Source organism: Elephantulus edwardii, unplaced genomic scaffold, assembly GCF_000299155.1.
Source record: "Elephantulus edwardii isolate Elephantulus edwardi_28Jun2011 unplaced genomic scaffold, EleEdw1.0 scaffold00003, whole genome shotgun sequence".
Lineage (NCBI taxonomy): Eukaryota > Metazoa > Chordata > Mammalia > Macroscelidea > Macroscelididae > Elephantulus > Elephantulus edwardii.
Window position 1 is genome coordinate 38168499 of NW_006399753.1, and position 16169 is coordinate 38184667.

The 16169-nt window shown below is 39.8% G+C and overlaps 1 protein-coding gene across 4 annotated transcripts in view; it reads right to left on the reverse strand.

Moving 5' to 3' along the window:
• Positions 1 to 16169, reverse strand: part of TMTC4 (transmembrane and tetratricopeptide repeat containing 4) — a 114111-nt gene that overhangs the window by 35487 nt on the left and 62455 nt on the right. For 2 of the 4 annotated variants that reach the window (XM_006879386.1, XM_006879387.1), the window contains 6 exons: positions 14212 to 14308; positions 8099 to 8191; positions 7713 to 7877; positions 6097 to 6299; positions 4438 to 4609; positions 4033 to 4164 (listed from right to left, as the gene is read on the reverse strand). In XM_006879386.1, coding sequence (XP_006879448.1) covers positions 4033 to 4164; positions 4438 to 4609; positions 6097 to 6299; positions 7713 to 7877; positions 8099 to 8191; positions 14212 to 14308 — 862 coding nt within the window. Of the gene's footprint in view, positions 1 to 4032; positions 4165 to 4437; positions 4610 to 6096; positions 6300 to 7712; positions 7878 to 8098; positions 8192 to 14211; positions 14313 to 16169 lie in introns of all 4 variants that reach the window. The other 2 variants (XM_006879389.1, XM_006879388.1) reach the window with 1 other exon arrangement.

Below are 16169 nucleotides of genomic sequence, written 5' to 3' on the forward strand. Positions count from 1 at the left end.
TATATATATAAATACGTATATGTACCTGTTCACTTGCCTTGTGTTTTGTAGCCTATAACTTGTGAAATTATTCACAGGGGTTGACTTGTAGGCTCCGATGTCACATATGTCCTTTTAACCTCTCATTTAACTAGAGTAACCCGCAGCATCTTATCAGTCTAGTCTAACCACCTAAATGACCCTCTCTCTCATTGTCATGTCATCAGCTCTGACTGATACCCAACCCTCTAGGAGGTTTTCAAGTCTGTAAATTGCATGGGATGAGACTGTCCATCCTCCTGCAGAGCAGCTGGTGGATCCAAACTGTCAGAGAGGCTCAGCCGTTGAGTGAGCAGTGCAACTTCATATGGACTACCGCACCAGAGCTCCCTACTGAAACGAGCCATCTGTGTAAGTCTAAGTAGTCAGCATAATCTTTCTGTCTCAGTTTCCTCCATCTGGACACATAAAGACCTTTCTCAGAAGAGACTTTAGAGAGAGTAGAGAGAGGACTATTGTGTTGTTAGGTGCTGCTGAATCGAGTATAACTCATAGTGACCCTATGAACAATGGATCTGAACCCTGTCCTATCCTGTGCCACCCACACCATCTCTGACACACTTGAGTCCACTGCTCAAATCCATATCGTTAAAGGTCTTCCTCTCTTTCACTGACCCTCCACCTTTCCAAGGATGATGTCTCCTTTTAAGCAACAGCTCTTCCTAACATGTCCACAGTATGTGACACAAACCTCCACCACCCTTGCCTCTAAGCTAGAGATTCTCTGGCTAGAGATTCATTATACAGCCTCAACAAATAAACCTGAATTTCTTGTGGAGAAAAACTATATAAATAGAAGGAGTAATTACTGCTATTAAAATAGAAAAGTAAAAGTAAAGCAAATTTGTTAATGTTTATGAAATTAAATAATAGTTTCTTTTTTGTGGCATAAAGTAAATTGGTAGGTCAGCAAATCAAATTAAAGATAAAAACAGAAGCTCATTTATTTCTTTATCTTAATTTCCTAAACATAAAACAGGAACAAAATTCTTTTAGGAAAAAAAAGTGACTAAGAGTCAGTACTTTCTATACTATCTTTTCTTTATTCAGGGCTACAATCAGACATTAATTATTTAATTTTCCTGAAATGACTGGTTTTCTTTACATCTTTACATATATGTAAAGAATGTATATTAAAAAGGAACCTACTATGGACTGAATTATATCCTGCCCCCTACCTTCTAAAAAAAACAAAAATAAAAAAAATAAAAGTGTAGTAAATCCTAACATTTCTATGCCTGTGTTTATAATCCTATCCTATTTGGGAATAGGTTGTCTTTGTTATGTTAATGAGGCAATATTAGAGTACAGTGTGTTTAGAATTGATTTCTTTTGAAATATAAGAGTTTAAACAAGCAAGCTAGCATGAAGAAATGGGGGAGGATACATGTCAAAGCCAAAGAAATCACGCTGAAGAGAAAGGACTTTCCCCCACAATTGACAGGAGTGGAGGTGGGGGTGGGTGGGGAGCCTTCCATTAGGCCAGCACTCCAAAATTCTGACTTGTAGCTCCAAGATTGAGAAGATAGATTTGATTGTTAAAGCCATTCACGGTGCTACCTGTTACAGCAGCACCAGCTAATAAAGACAGAACCCCAGAGAGCCCTTTCCCTCTCCTAGAAGATTACACAAGTCAAATCACTGTTCTCACTCTCTCCAGTTCTAATTGCTGTCAAGTTGGAGCTGATGCACAGCACACCCTCCAGCAGGTTTCAAAGCTGTAACTCACATGAGAGAAAACTGCCTATCTTTCTCCCTTGGAGCTGCTGGTGGATTTGAACTGACCACCTCGGTTAGTATTGCCACTCTCTGTGGATGAAATTACTAGAGCTTTCTTGTAATTACACTGGGTAGCTCCAATTTCGATCACTCAAAGAAAAAAAGTGTGTGTGTGTGTGTGTGTGTGTGTGTGTATCTACCCCCCACCTCTAATTACACTGGGTAGCTCCAATTTCGATCACTCAAAGAAAAAAAGTGTGTGTGTGTGTGTGTGTGTGTGTGTGTATCTACCCCCCACCTCCCCAAAACTAAATCTCCCTCTTCTGATTCCTGTCAATAGTAATCAGGAAGAGACACAGGACTGGGCAATGTTTTGTTCTGTTATATACCAAGCCACTATAAATCAGTGCAGACTTAATAGTAGATAAGACTAACATATCATTTACTGTGGCAACCAGAAAGAAAATGAGCTTAAGAAGGCTAACATCTTTTGAGCACCTGTTGCTTTCCCTATCCTGTGTCATCTCTGATAAACTTGAGTCCACTGTTAAAGTCACTGCATCAGTCCACCTCCCTGTGGGTCTTTTCTTGTCTGGCCTCTCCTGACAACATGCCCAAAGTGTGTGAGACTAAGCTTTGTTGTCCTTACATCTAAGGAGCGCAGTGGTTGTAATTCCTCCAAGACTTATTTGTTCTTTCTTCAGTCTATGGAATATTCAATATTCTCCTCCAACACTACAACTCAAAGACATCAATTCTTCTTCTATCATCTTTAGCCATTGTTCAACTTTTAGATGCACAGCAAGTAAGTGAAAAGACCATGGCTTGAATCAGGTACAAGTTAGTCTTTAAACTGACATCATTGCTTCTCAGCACTTTGGAGAGGTCCTTGACAGCAGATTTTCCCAACGCAACATGCCTTCTGATTTCTTGACTGCTAGTACCAAGAGTGTTGATTATGGATCCAATGAAATGGATGAAATCACTGACAACCTCAGTCTTTATCTATCATGATAGATATTGACCCAGTGGTAAGGATCTTTGCTTTCTTGATGTTGAGACATAATCTACATTGAAGAATGTAGTCTTTTATCTTTTGCAGGAAGTCTTTCACCTCCTCTTCACTTTCAACAAGCAAGGTTTCAACTGCATAATGCAGGTCAATGATGAGTTCTCCTCTGATCCTGATTCCACATTCCTCTTCATAAAGTCCAGTTTCTCAAATATTTGTCCAGCTTATAGATGAAACAGTTACAGAAAAAGAATAAAGCTCTGGGGTGCACCATTCTTGATTTTAAATCACACAGTTTTCCCTTGCTTTGTTTACACAACAGGCCCTTGGTCTAGGTATAGGTTACATTCAGCATAATTCTGGGATTCCTATCCTTCTCAATATTAGCCATAATTTGTTATTGTTCGCACAATAAAAAAAATACCTTTGCATAGTCAATAAAACACAAATAGGCATTATTCTGGTATTTTTAAGCATTGATTATATGCTAAAATACCACGTTAGGGCACTTAATTAGCTACAGCATTTTCTTAAGCCCTCACAATTCTACAGATAAAAAGCACTGAAAATTCAGTACACTACAGATGTTGGCCTGGCCAGGAGTTAACGCTGCCAATCCAAAGGCACCAACCGCTCCATGAGAGAAAGAGGAGTGTGATTTACAGCCTCGGGAAACCTATTGTCAGGTAAGCTAAAGTCGGTTCTGATTTGATGGCACAGAATAACAGTACATAAAAGCACTGAAAGTTCAAAAAAGGTTTGTTTCATCTAAAAAAAGTTAAATCCACTGCCATGGAGCTAATTTTAACTCATAATAACCCTGTAAAACCAAAAAGAACTGCCTATAGAGTTTCCAAGGCTGCAAATATTTACACAAGTAGATGGCTTTGTCTTTTTTACTCAAAGGGGCTGGTAGGTTCAAACCAACATTATGATTATCATCCCAATTAAAAGGTCTTCAAGCATACAGTAAAAGCAGTAGCTTTCAGATTGCTTCATTATAAACCAGCCCTGCCATCAACCACAAAGGGTAAATGACTCGAATGGAACATGCACAAGATATTTACGTAATATGCTGCTTCACTGATAATGTCTGATTTAATTATTTCTTTTGAATCACTCCAAGAATCTTATAAAAATCATAAAAACCCACAAAGTATTAAGTCATGGTCTTGTGATGAATTTGCATGAAGATAGACATTCAGATGCTGGACTTAAGCATTACCCAGGACTCTATAAAATAAATGGAGCAACTTGCATACCTTCGCGTTGAGAGGACACACAGAGAGGGCACTTCTAAAGAGCTGTTCTTCACTCCGCCACTCAGCACTGCGAACCATGCATCTCAGCATGTTTATGGCCAAAATGCCAAGCACAAGGGCAGCGACTAGTTTCTTAAAAATAGAGAAAAATGACAGATGTCGTTGGTTAAAATCTGCCCAATAATTATGATCCTTAGTGGTACTAAATTAAAATAAACAAAACCCCTACATCAGTTGCTGTCCACTCAGTTCTGACCCACAGTGACCCCACGTGTGCTGAAGCATAACTGTGCTCAACAGGGTTGTCAACAGCCAGATCTGAGTGGATTGGAATGGCCAACCTTTTGCTTAGTAGTCAAACTCCTATTTGCACCATCTGACATGGCCCCATAAGTGGATAATTACCTTTTTCTTTGTAAGTTTACTGAGAGTTCCGAATCCGAACGTCAGCAGCATGCAGTACCCAACACTGGGGAGGTAGAGGACCCTCTCTGCAACCACAAATCCCACTCGGAAGAACAGGTTACTTGCAGGAAGAAATGGGATAAGGAGGAAACCCAGGCCCAGCGTAAGGATCCTGGAAAAGGACAGATATTTATGATGGCTTCTCTTAGGCTTCTCAAGAGAAAGGTCCTATTCATCATTTAATTAATGATAATGACCTTCCTCCATCATATCCGCAATTGAGCAAAGGCATCATCAGTGGCCAAAAAAGTGTCATGAGTCGAGAGTGTTTGGTGTTGTTAAGTGCCATCAATTTGCTTGTGACTCATAGTGACCCTATGTACAACAGCTCTACCCTGCACCAACCTTATCTCTGTCACACCTACTCCCATTACCCCAGTCGTTGAGTCAATCCACCTTAATCCATCTCTCTTGTGTTGTCCCTCCACCCTCCCAAGCATGATGTCCTATCCAAGGACTGGTTCCTCCTTGCAACATGCCCAGAGTATGTCAGACGTTTTAGCCTGGCAGAATTTGGACAAAATATAAACATATGACTAGAACACTTATCATTAATCATATGAATAAAACTGATAAGCTATATGGTTCATATAAATATAGTTATAATGATCACATTTATGAGGCCTGGCAAACTCATCTATTCCTCATAGTACCAAAGAAACATAGTTTTTACAGAAAACATAATTGAATAAAAATAATACTTAACTGGTTTGGAATTATAAAAAGTCTGAAACAAATGACTATCACGTTTGGTTATTAGATCACAACAGTTCACAAGCAGACAAAAAATAAAAGCTGAGCAGTAAAACATTTCTGAATTGTTAGCCAATTATTTCCAATGTCTCAGATAATGGAAGAGGATAAATTAAGAAGCTACGTCAAATTTGAAGCTATTTCCTGTCTATTTTGTACAAAGTTTGTTGCTGTTGTTGAAAATACCATTTCACAAACATAAGTGAAGTGAACTAGGACTAAAGTTTGTTGTTCTTTAGAATTACAAACCAATTTAAGGCCCAGGTAAACTCAGAGCCTACTTTGTTTTGAGAAATTACTAATTTAATTTCATAAACACTTATGCTTAAATAAAATAATTTTAAATAGTCTTCTTTTTTCATGAAGCACGTTTGCTTTTTCCAATCATTTTTCCAATTTTTTTTATTCTAGGAAATAATAGTGTCTTTGGGGCAGCAGCTTATTTCATACCAAATAGCAGCAGAAGGAACTACTATAGCATTCACCAGGGTTTTCTGAGAGAGAATTGTGAAATAATGGGCACAACGTACATCAATTACACTCTCTGTTCTGACCATAAATTACTCTTTACCACCTACAGTGCAAAGGACTCCAAACGCTACTTCACAGGGGGAAGGGAAGGGGCATGAAGCAGTCATAACCCCTCCTCCAAGTCTACTCCCCACTAGTTGAAGGTAGGTGATGCGCTCCAAATGCATGGAACCCATCAGAGCCATAAATATGCATTTGAAAGAAATGTCCTTAGACATGACTTCCACAAAATCATTAAACTGATCAGTGCTGGACTTAGCAAAATGCTTCTGACTCAACCCAGGGTGGAAGTTAAAATTCAGCGCTGTCTCTTACCTTCTCCTGTGACTGTCTTCAGAGCATAGGGCTTGGCATATTAGGCCAATTAGACAGAACCAGAGTGCTGCTAGTGCAATTATTCTCCAGTCACTGACTGACTTAATGAGGGGGATGCAGCCCATTGACCAATCAAAACACAGCCACCAGGGACACAGCAGCAGCCATGCATTCAATGAATAGTAGTAATTATAGTTTATGGCCTGTCAGTCAAAAGGAAAACAAACATTTATTTGATACTGAACTTTCTAAAAAACATTATGTATTTATCCTAATTTCACCTCTAATGCACAAATAGGCTTCAATTCAAGGAAAGAAGTTACATAAAATAAAATATTGCCTAGTTTTATGCTTAGGAGGGGATTGTAGTCTGGTATTTCTTTTACACATTCATAGTTTAACAGACAAAACTAGAACAAAAAGACTAGGCAAGCCTATACATGTTATGTTTTGAATCAAACTAGGTCCTATTTACTTAGTGATGCCCTAAGTCTGCAATTCAGGAAACTGATGGTCCAAGAGTCTTCTTTGTTCCTAATCATATAAGATTAAGGGTCTATGATCTTTCTCTTGATTTCTGTTTCTTCAAAACACACAACTATGAACGTGTAGCTCACCACCTTGACTTTAGAAAAAACAAACAAACATAAAGAATAAGCAAAGTCTTTATGTTGGACTTTTAAAGATATATCTGATATTGTTGAATTTTGTCTTAACTCAGACACATCACTTTCCTTTAACAATGAAAGTAATGGGGTAAGGAAACAGAGGTAACAGGGCAGATAGGAAAACTAACCTTGAAAGGAGTAATTTTTATTATAATTGCCAAAGAAACACAGGTTTATCCTATTTCAATATCTCGTGATAAAACCTGGCTTTTCAATACTAAAACTAAACCCAAATCCACCACAGTCAAGTCGATGCTGACTCACAGTGATCCTCCATCAGGTTACATCTTTATGGAAAGAGGATGTTCATCTGTTTCTCTTGGAGCAGCTGTGGAGTCTTTCAGTTAACAGTGCAACACATAATACACTACGCTACTAGGCTCCTAAATGGAATATGATTTAGCTATAAAGAGAAAAGAAGTACTGACACACGGTACGATATGAACAAGGTCTTGAAAAGAATGTACTGAATAAAATAACTGTGAAAGGCCAAGCATGACCTCACATATATGAATTAACAAGACTAGGCAAATGCAGGGAAGCCAGCATTTATTAGTGGTTTTGAGAGCAGGAGGGAGAGGAACAGAGGGAGTTCCCGTTTGTGGAAGAAGTGGGTTTTTGTTTATGGTAATAGGAAAGTTGCCAACAATAGACGACGATTACACAGCATAGCTAAAGTAATTGATGCCACTCAATCGTACACCTGAAAATCATTAAATTGGCACATAGTGTATTATATGTGCACATGCCTGTGTGTGAAGTGGGAGGTTATAACAATAAAAAAGCGCAAAATCCTAATTTCATTCTGGAATAATCCTAACAAACAGCATGGAAACATCTCATTTACTAAAGACACTGACTGGCAGAGACTTGCAGTGAGGTAGAGGGATGAAGGACCCAGGAATTAGTTGGGAAAGGGATTAATCTGAAGAGAAGACTGGAACTCACCCTGACCAACATGCTGTCAGCAAAGGAAGCCGGGTTGTCCACCTCTGTAAATGCCGGGGGGCCTGTGCCCATGATCTTCCAGCGCATGTACAGCATGGCTGCTCCCCCAGAGGTCAGGAGACACATTCTGAAGAGAAGACCCCCATTCCTGAGCACAGAAAAGTTCTAGAAGGAAATCGCAGAGCCACCGATGTTACAGGTCTTCAAATATAAAGGTGATCAAGTCAGGTATAAATGTACAGCAATTCTGCCTGAACAGCTTTGTGCTCTAAAGAGCTGACTATTTCAGAATACAAATCACAAGATATACTTTGAACATGGCATTTAAAATCAGCTGGTACTTGACATTTCTGATATCGGGGATGAAGACAAAAGTGCATACTTACCTCTAAGGACTTGTCTTTGCGTAATACCTTCTGAACAATTTCCAGAATATTTAATTTGCCAATCACCAAGATGTCAAAGACTGCATTCAAACCCTGAGAAAGCCAAGCAAGGCAATGAATGGTACGAGAACTTAACTTTAATTTGGTAGCAATTATGTTCCACAACTTTGCTGAAAAATTTGAATCTAGCTAAGAAATGGAATTGATTAGGTAATCACAGAACTCTCCAGCTGTAAAAAAAAAAAATTGTTTCTCAGAGAGGTGGACAATAACTAAGGATGACAAAAGAAGCAGCGATGCCTTTGAGTTGTGATGCTGAGAGGAGTACTGAATATACAAGAGAACTAATTAGGTTGTTCTTGGGGAGGGTGAAACCAAGTTGTTCCTTGGAGGCGAGGATTTTGAAGCTCTGTCTCATATACTTTGAGCACATGGCAAAGAGGGACCAGTCCTGGAGAAGGACATCATGCTTGGAGGGGTGGAGGGATGGCAGAGGAGAGGGAGAACAGGATGAGATGGATTGACATGGTAACTGGGACAATGGGATTAGGTGTGTCAGAGTCAGTGACACCGGCTCAGGACAGGGCAGGGTTCAGAGCTTTTGTACATAGGTTAACTGTAAGTTGTAGGTGACTGAATAGAACATAACAACAACAACATGAAATGATCTCATGGAAATAAATAAAATTTTGTTGTTTGGTACCATTGAGTTGGCTGACTCATGAACGGTATGTAAATCCTGTTAGCAGTAATTTTATAATACCTATATAAGACTATAAAAAAGATTCAGTATAGCTAGGAATGTATGTACCCTAGGGAAAAATTCCTTAGAGATGTCTGTCCTCTCCTCCATCCCAGGACAGGCAGAACAATACTTGTTCTCCCAGATCCCCCTTTCTTTGATAACTATAAAATACTCCTTTAGTTCTTGCAATAGAGCAGCTACTTAGGAGATAATTATGTTAAGAAGATAAAAGTGACATCAACCTCTACAAGTCCAGCCACACACATAATTAAAGCTCAAGAAACTCAAGTTCTGATTGATGAAAATCTGAAGAGATAAGTGGGACTAGAACATAAATACATCTCATGGTGCTTTGGAAATCTCTGAGGTAGACATCTACTGGTTCACGAGCCTGCTAGGCACACAGAGTGTCTCATCCAGCTTCCCTGCTGTGAATGTGGCCATGTGACAGAATTCTAGTCTGGAGATGTGGGTCAAAGTGAGAGGTATCATTTTGGCGTTTGGGCATGCACCACCTCTCACCTTCCCCTTTCCAGCTGGCTGTGACAGAGGTGACGAAGATAAATGGGGTGAGAGCCACCATTAGCCTGGACCCAACAATCTAGAGAATAACCACCCCTCACCAATATGAGACCTCTCATAGCTATCTGGTGACAGTACATTAACCTTCAAGTACATTAACCACTGAATATGGGAGTCTGACATTAGAGCTTTGCTTACACTGTTGAAATAGTTGTTAGTTACCGGTTGAGTTGAGCTCTAAACTCAAGGCAGCCCCAAACACAATGGAATAGAAAGAAATGTCCCCCAGCCTTAGGCCATCCTGATGAGGGGTGCAAATTAGACCTTCACAATCCACAAGGTTTTCATGGTTGATTTTTAGAAGTCGATCATCATTCTTTTTCTTCCTATTCTGTCTTAAGTCTGGAAACTCGCTTTAGACTTGTTCAACGTCACAGCAACACAGAAGTTTTCAGGAACAGATGGGTGGTGGCTGCACATAAGGTGCATTGGCCAAGAATCAGGCTCGGATCTTCCATATGGAAATGCAGAACCCCACTACTGAACCTCCAGTGCTCCTCTGATGTGCACTCCTGGTTTTTAAGCACTCTAACGGGTTTTTCTAGCAGATGAGGCCTGCTTTTGCAGTGATTCTACCTATAATTCCAGGTGCAAGGTTTTTTTTTTATGATTCTTGAAATCTATTATCCACCCTGCAAGAGACTCCTACAGATATTGCCGCCAGCAGCTTCACCTTAGCAGAATGCCCTGCTCGATTTTTATAATGAGGTCAGAATATGCACAGTTTATATGGCTAAAACTGTCCCTAGATGATTTAGGCCTTCAGAATATGGGGCTTTGTGGCAAAGCAGATCATAAATCACCAGAAGCCAGTCATAATTTGAGGTTTTCAGGGAAAGGATGACATCTCTACTTAACCCTCTCCCATAAATGCTGAGAGCCATTAATTATCCAATACATGAGCCAGTGCTGGGCTAATCATTTCAAAGATTTTTTATTTTATTTACCCAAGTGATACATTATCTTAGTGGGTCACAGAAAACCATTAATGTCTGGGTGTAAGCCATTTTCTAGGACATAGATGCTCCCTATTCACTGCTGCTGTCTACTTGACATCATTAATTTTCAGCAGAACCGTCAACAAAGGACAAGAGGACCTTGTGGTCATGAGGACTGGGTCAAGTATGAGATTAGCCTCCTCTCTTCTCCTCGTGTAAAAAGTCACCAAAATGTCAACTGTTTAACCAACATTTTTTCAAAGCTAGCTAAATTCTCACATATCTTTGTCCATGTAAATGAACTCAGTTCTGTGGTACTTCTTAAATATTAAGGTATGAAGGAACTCTGTTAGTGTGGGGATGCTGAGTCAGCAGGCTTGGGGAGACTCTAAGATTTGAATTTCTAACAAGCTCCCAGAAGAGGTGGACGTTGCTGGTTCACAAACACCATTCTGTAGCTCTCCACACAGAATGATTCCATTCCTCTGGGCACATCTGGCAACATCTGTTAAGTGCCATCAAGTCAGCTACAACTCATGACCCCTATGCACACTGGATCTTAGCCTTGCCCTATCCTGTGCCATCCTTATCTCTGATACATCCTTGAGCTCCTTGCTATAATCACTGTGTAAATCCATCCTATTGAGAGTCTTCCTCTCTTTTGGGGACCCTCACCTTTCCAAGGATAATGCCTTTTCTAATCACTGGTCCCTCCTAATAACATGCCTAAAATATATGAGACATTTTAATTTGTTCCAAGTGAGGGGGCAGCAATGGCATGTGGGAACAGGCCAGGATGCTGCTGAATATCCTACTACATCAAGTTTCCACGACAGTATTATCTGATCCCAAATATCAGTGGTGCTGAATCTGAGAATCTTAATTTAAAAAAAAACACAACTAGAGCTCATGAGATTCAAGTACCTTTCCATACAAATTCTTTCTAAATCCTCTTTGCTAGCTAACTTTAAATTTATACATGGTTCCCAATGAAAATGCTAATCTTAACCTTACCTTGCGTCAAACCCTAAATAGCTTTAATTGCTATTCGTTTTCAAATTATTCCTTTATGAGTCTTTCCCAAGCTATTCCTGTATCATTGCTGTGGAGTTGGAAATGTCTCACAGCTCACCCTCCAGTGGGTTTCGGGGTGTAAATCACATGAGAGGAGGCTGCCTACATATTTCCTACTTGGGTCCTTCAAACCCCACATCGTTGTTTTCTCTCTATCTCTGCTCACATCTCTACTTTCTAAATGCCACTCTGATAATGTAAGGCCGAAAATGGGCTTTAATTCACTGCCACTGAGTTGGTTCTTACTCATAATCACCCTCCATCTGGTTTTGAGGGCTGTAAATTATAACTAGAGGAGACTGCTCCTCTTTCTCCCATGGAATCCCTGGTGGATTTGAACTTCTGGAGATTACTAGCTTTTTGGTTAGTCATGAAACATGTTCCAAAGCTCCTTTGTAAACTGGCTAGATTGGAGAAAGAGGAAAATAGGTTTCAATTCTTCTCCCTTCTTGGGGCTTCAATTCCAGCTTCTATTCCACTCAAACCTAGTGGGGAAGCACTTGTATTCTTCAGAAAACCTTCCGCTCTCTTTCTGAGAATTCTCAATTGCAGCTGAATATAATGTAACAATCATTTAATAGTTCAAGTCATTCACCTCTGTGCTAGTTAGTGACAAAATATCTAAGAGATTAAAATGTTTTGTTTAAACTATTTTTAATTGTTTAATAGAAGTCTTGGTAGTGCAGAGGGTTACTTGCTGGGCTGCTAGCAGAAAGGGAGGCAGTTCAACTCCACAAAGTGCTCTGTGGAAGATAATCCAATTTGCTCTCATCAAAATTTACAGCTTCTGAAATCCAATGAAGGGTTACCATGAGTCAGAACTAACTAACTTGATGGCAAGGGGCTGGGTTTGGTTTTGGATGTTTATGTGATGACCTGACAGGACCAGTCAGTGAATACTAATTGATAATTTAGTGTATGAACCTGGGCTTATCTTTGAAATACAAAAAACAGAAAATGATTCCCTTTTGCCTGATCATAAGTCTTCTGAGAAAGGCAGATAACAAGGAAACACACAAATAAGATAATTAGAGTGCAAAGTGATACCAAAGAAGCAAACGAGTTGCTCTGATAGTGAATGACAGGGGTGAGGAGGGAACAATTGTAGAAACTGGACTTATATTCAAAGGAGGGGGCCTCTCTGAGGAAACATTTAAAATGGAAATAAAAAGAGGAGAGATAAGAAAGGAAGGGGCCCTTCAGATTGAAGAAAGAGCCCTTGTGAAGATCCTGAGGCCTAGTAACAAACACACATCCGAGGCATTGAAACAAGGCATGTGTTCTGGGCTAAGCATGGGGGAAAACAACAGAAGGTTTTGACAGAGGGAAGTGATCTGTACAGTTTAGGTTTTAAGAAGATGATTTTAGCTGCTAAGTAGAGATCATCTGGTGAGGATGGATCAAGAGAGGAGTCAGAGTTTGAAGCATTAAGTATAACTCACAGGGCATACCTCAAACATAAGAATTATACCATCACACAGGATGGAAATGTTAAAGTTGCCCTTATTTACTAATTTTTTTGAGTTATTTTAACTTTTAAAAATGGAAAAGAGGCACATGGGTCCTTTTAAGGGTGATAGAAATGTTGGATCTATTGACAGTGGCTACACAAAGGTATACACTTGTCCAGATAAAAGCCATTCACTTAACATCTGTGTAAAATGACTAGGTAAAAAGGACTCCTCAATTACAAAGAGCAGTTTTTTTTTAAAATAAAGACCATTAGGAAACTTCATTTTAAGAACAGAATTAAAGATATTAGAATGAATTTAAGATATAAAATAAATTGAGCTTTTTAAAAAAAGTTGAATGAGTTTTATCTATGTATCTTAAACAAAATGTACTCCAAAATATGCTAAAAAAACAAGTCCAAATAATATGACACATCTGCTACATATTCTATAAAAAGACTTCAAGGTCTCAAACTGAAATACACAACTAAGAAGCCTAATACGCTTAAAAAGAATACTTTAAAAATCAAGCTGCACTGGAAACATTACTATCATCACATGCTCTCCTTTAAATACTACAGCAAAAACTGATGTTTTAATTTTACTTCAAACATTCATGAACATGAAATACTTTGGTGCTGGTTTTGTTTTAAGTATCATTCTTACATGCAGATCAAATATAAATACAGGTACATTTCAGAGACAAAGAGAGAACAAACAAATGAGTTTATACGCACAGGAAGATTTAAGAAAATACAGCTATCACACCTTGATTTCTAATCTCTGGTGGTTATTTCTGTTTTGTGTCGCCTAGTCAGGACTGACTCACAGCTGACCTCCAGTGGGTTTTCAGAGACTGTAAATTGCTTAGGAGGAGACTGCCCACTTTGCCCCATGTAGCAGTTGGTGGGTTTGAACCACTTGCCTTTGGGTTGGAAGTGCAACTTTTAATCCACTACAGCTCTTTACCCTTTATAAATCCAGGATCTGAAATATAACTCAAAGTGCCCTCTCTATTTTCAGTCCTGCTAAGAGGCTCCCCCCAAAGTCAAACCATTCTTTTTCTTTTTTTTACCTGACCTATGCAGAGATGAACAAAATCACTGGTGCTTATGAATGGTCCACTCACCATTCACACCACAAGGTAATGACAGACAGCAGTCAGTCAATTCCTCCATCTGAAAGGCCAGAACCATGAAATCACACGTATCTGGTCCAGTTACAGGTTTACAACTTCAGGTCAGCGATGAGATACAGAAGTAGAGGAGGTCACAGGGGCAGGGTTAACCTAAGACGTCTCTTAGGAGGGAAAGGATGTCTTACCAGCACGGTGATCCCTTGCTCTTTGCACAGCATGGCCACTGCTCCCAAAAGAATACTCAGCAATACCCAGAAGGTAGAAGAATGTGTCCCCTCCTTGCTACCTGCCAAAGAGAAATGGTAAGTGTAAGTCATGCAGCACAGCTCCATCTTGTGAGCATCAGGCACTAAAATCCTAGTCATGCACCCTAGATATGTCTACAATTGAAAATCATTTGGCCCGTTGATAGTATTTCTCTGTAAGCATAGGTATTAGGCCTCTGCCATTCTAGTTAGACCGCTCCCTCTTAACAGGTAGATATTTCCCTACTCAAGGCTCACTCTATCATTGCTTAGAACCTTTGAGACAAGTTCTAAGAAAGCCCTGGACACAAACATGCTTCTATATCAGAGTTTTCTTGGGGCAAATTGTTGCTTCCAGATCCTTCCAACACACAACAGGCGTTCTGACAAGTGGTGATGAAACTCCCACTGAGATACCAAACAGTCCCTTTGGTTCAAGAGGACCTAGCAGATGCTGCTTCTGTGTCATGCTGGTGGTGGCAGGAGGGCCTGTGCCAGCTCTGTAAGGCTCAACCATTCCAGGGACAGAGCCCAGGCTCTCTGAATTATCATGGTCACGTCAGGTTCCTGGATGGTACAACAGTTAACTGTTCAGCTACTTGAAGAAAGGTTGGTGGTTCAAATCCAGTCAGAGAAACCGCAGAGGATGGGCTGGGTGATCTCAGGCAATAAAAACCCTATGGAACATGATTCTACTCTATAAACATATGATGCTGCCATGAATCAGAATCATCTACACAACAGCTACTATTTTTCTTTCTTTCTTCCCAGAGGCAAACTTTGCTACCAATATGGAGCATACAGCTCTATGAATGATGCACAGCTGCAGTCAAGAGGACTGGCAACCAGTACCTGGGATAGACACACAGGTCAGGCTGGGCTGTAACTCTCTATAAGATCTCAAGCATGAAGAGGAAGTAAAAACATCGCTAGCCTGAAAGACATTTTAATAAAGAATTCAAGGTAAGGGTGTTGCTGTTAGGTAAGATCAAGTTGGTTACAACTCGTGGTACTCTATAAACAACAGATCTAGATCTGGCCCTATCCTATGCTAGTCTCACAATGTGCACCAGGCTCAAGCCCACTGTTGCAGTCACATCTCACTGAGAGTCGTCTTCTCTTTTGTGACCCTTGAATTTCCAAACACAATGTCATTTTCCAAGAACTGGTGCCTTCTGACAGCATACCCAAAATACGTAAGAGGAAGTTTAAACAGCCTTGCCTCTAAAGAACATTCTGGTTGACTTCTTCTAAGACAAATTTGTTTGGTTTTTTTTTTTTTTTTGACAGTCCATGGTATAGTCAACATTCTTCACCAACACCAAAATTCAGAAGCATGGATTCTTCTTTGGTCTTCCTTACTGCCCAACTTTCAAAGGCATAGGAAGCAACTGAAAATGCCATGGCTTGGATCAGGTTCACCTTAGTCTCTAAACTGACATCTTTGCTCTTGTGCACCATGGAGAGGTCCTTGACAGCAGAGTTGCCTAATGCAACATGTCTTTTGATTTCTTGACTGTGGATCTAAGTAAAAGAAAATCCTTGCCAACTTCAGTCTTTTCTCCATCTATAATGATGATGTCTGTTGATCCAGTCATGAGGAGTTTTTCTTGATGTTGTAGTGTAATCCATGCTGAAGATGGCTGTGTAATAAAGAATTGATGACTCTAAACTATTTGCTGAGAGTGGACAATATGGTAACACACTGCTTTGGAAGGGGTATGTGCAATTTATAGGTCTCTTGTAAACTCTCCCCGGGTGGTGCAAAGGATTTCAACTTTAAGGTTATATAAGGAGTCTTGATGGCACAGTGGTTATGTGCTTAGTTCCTATGTGAAATCTCTGCAATCTGAACCCACTCACTGTTCTAAGGAAGAAAATATATGAAACACTTAAGC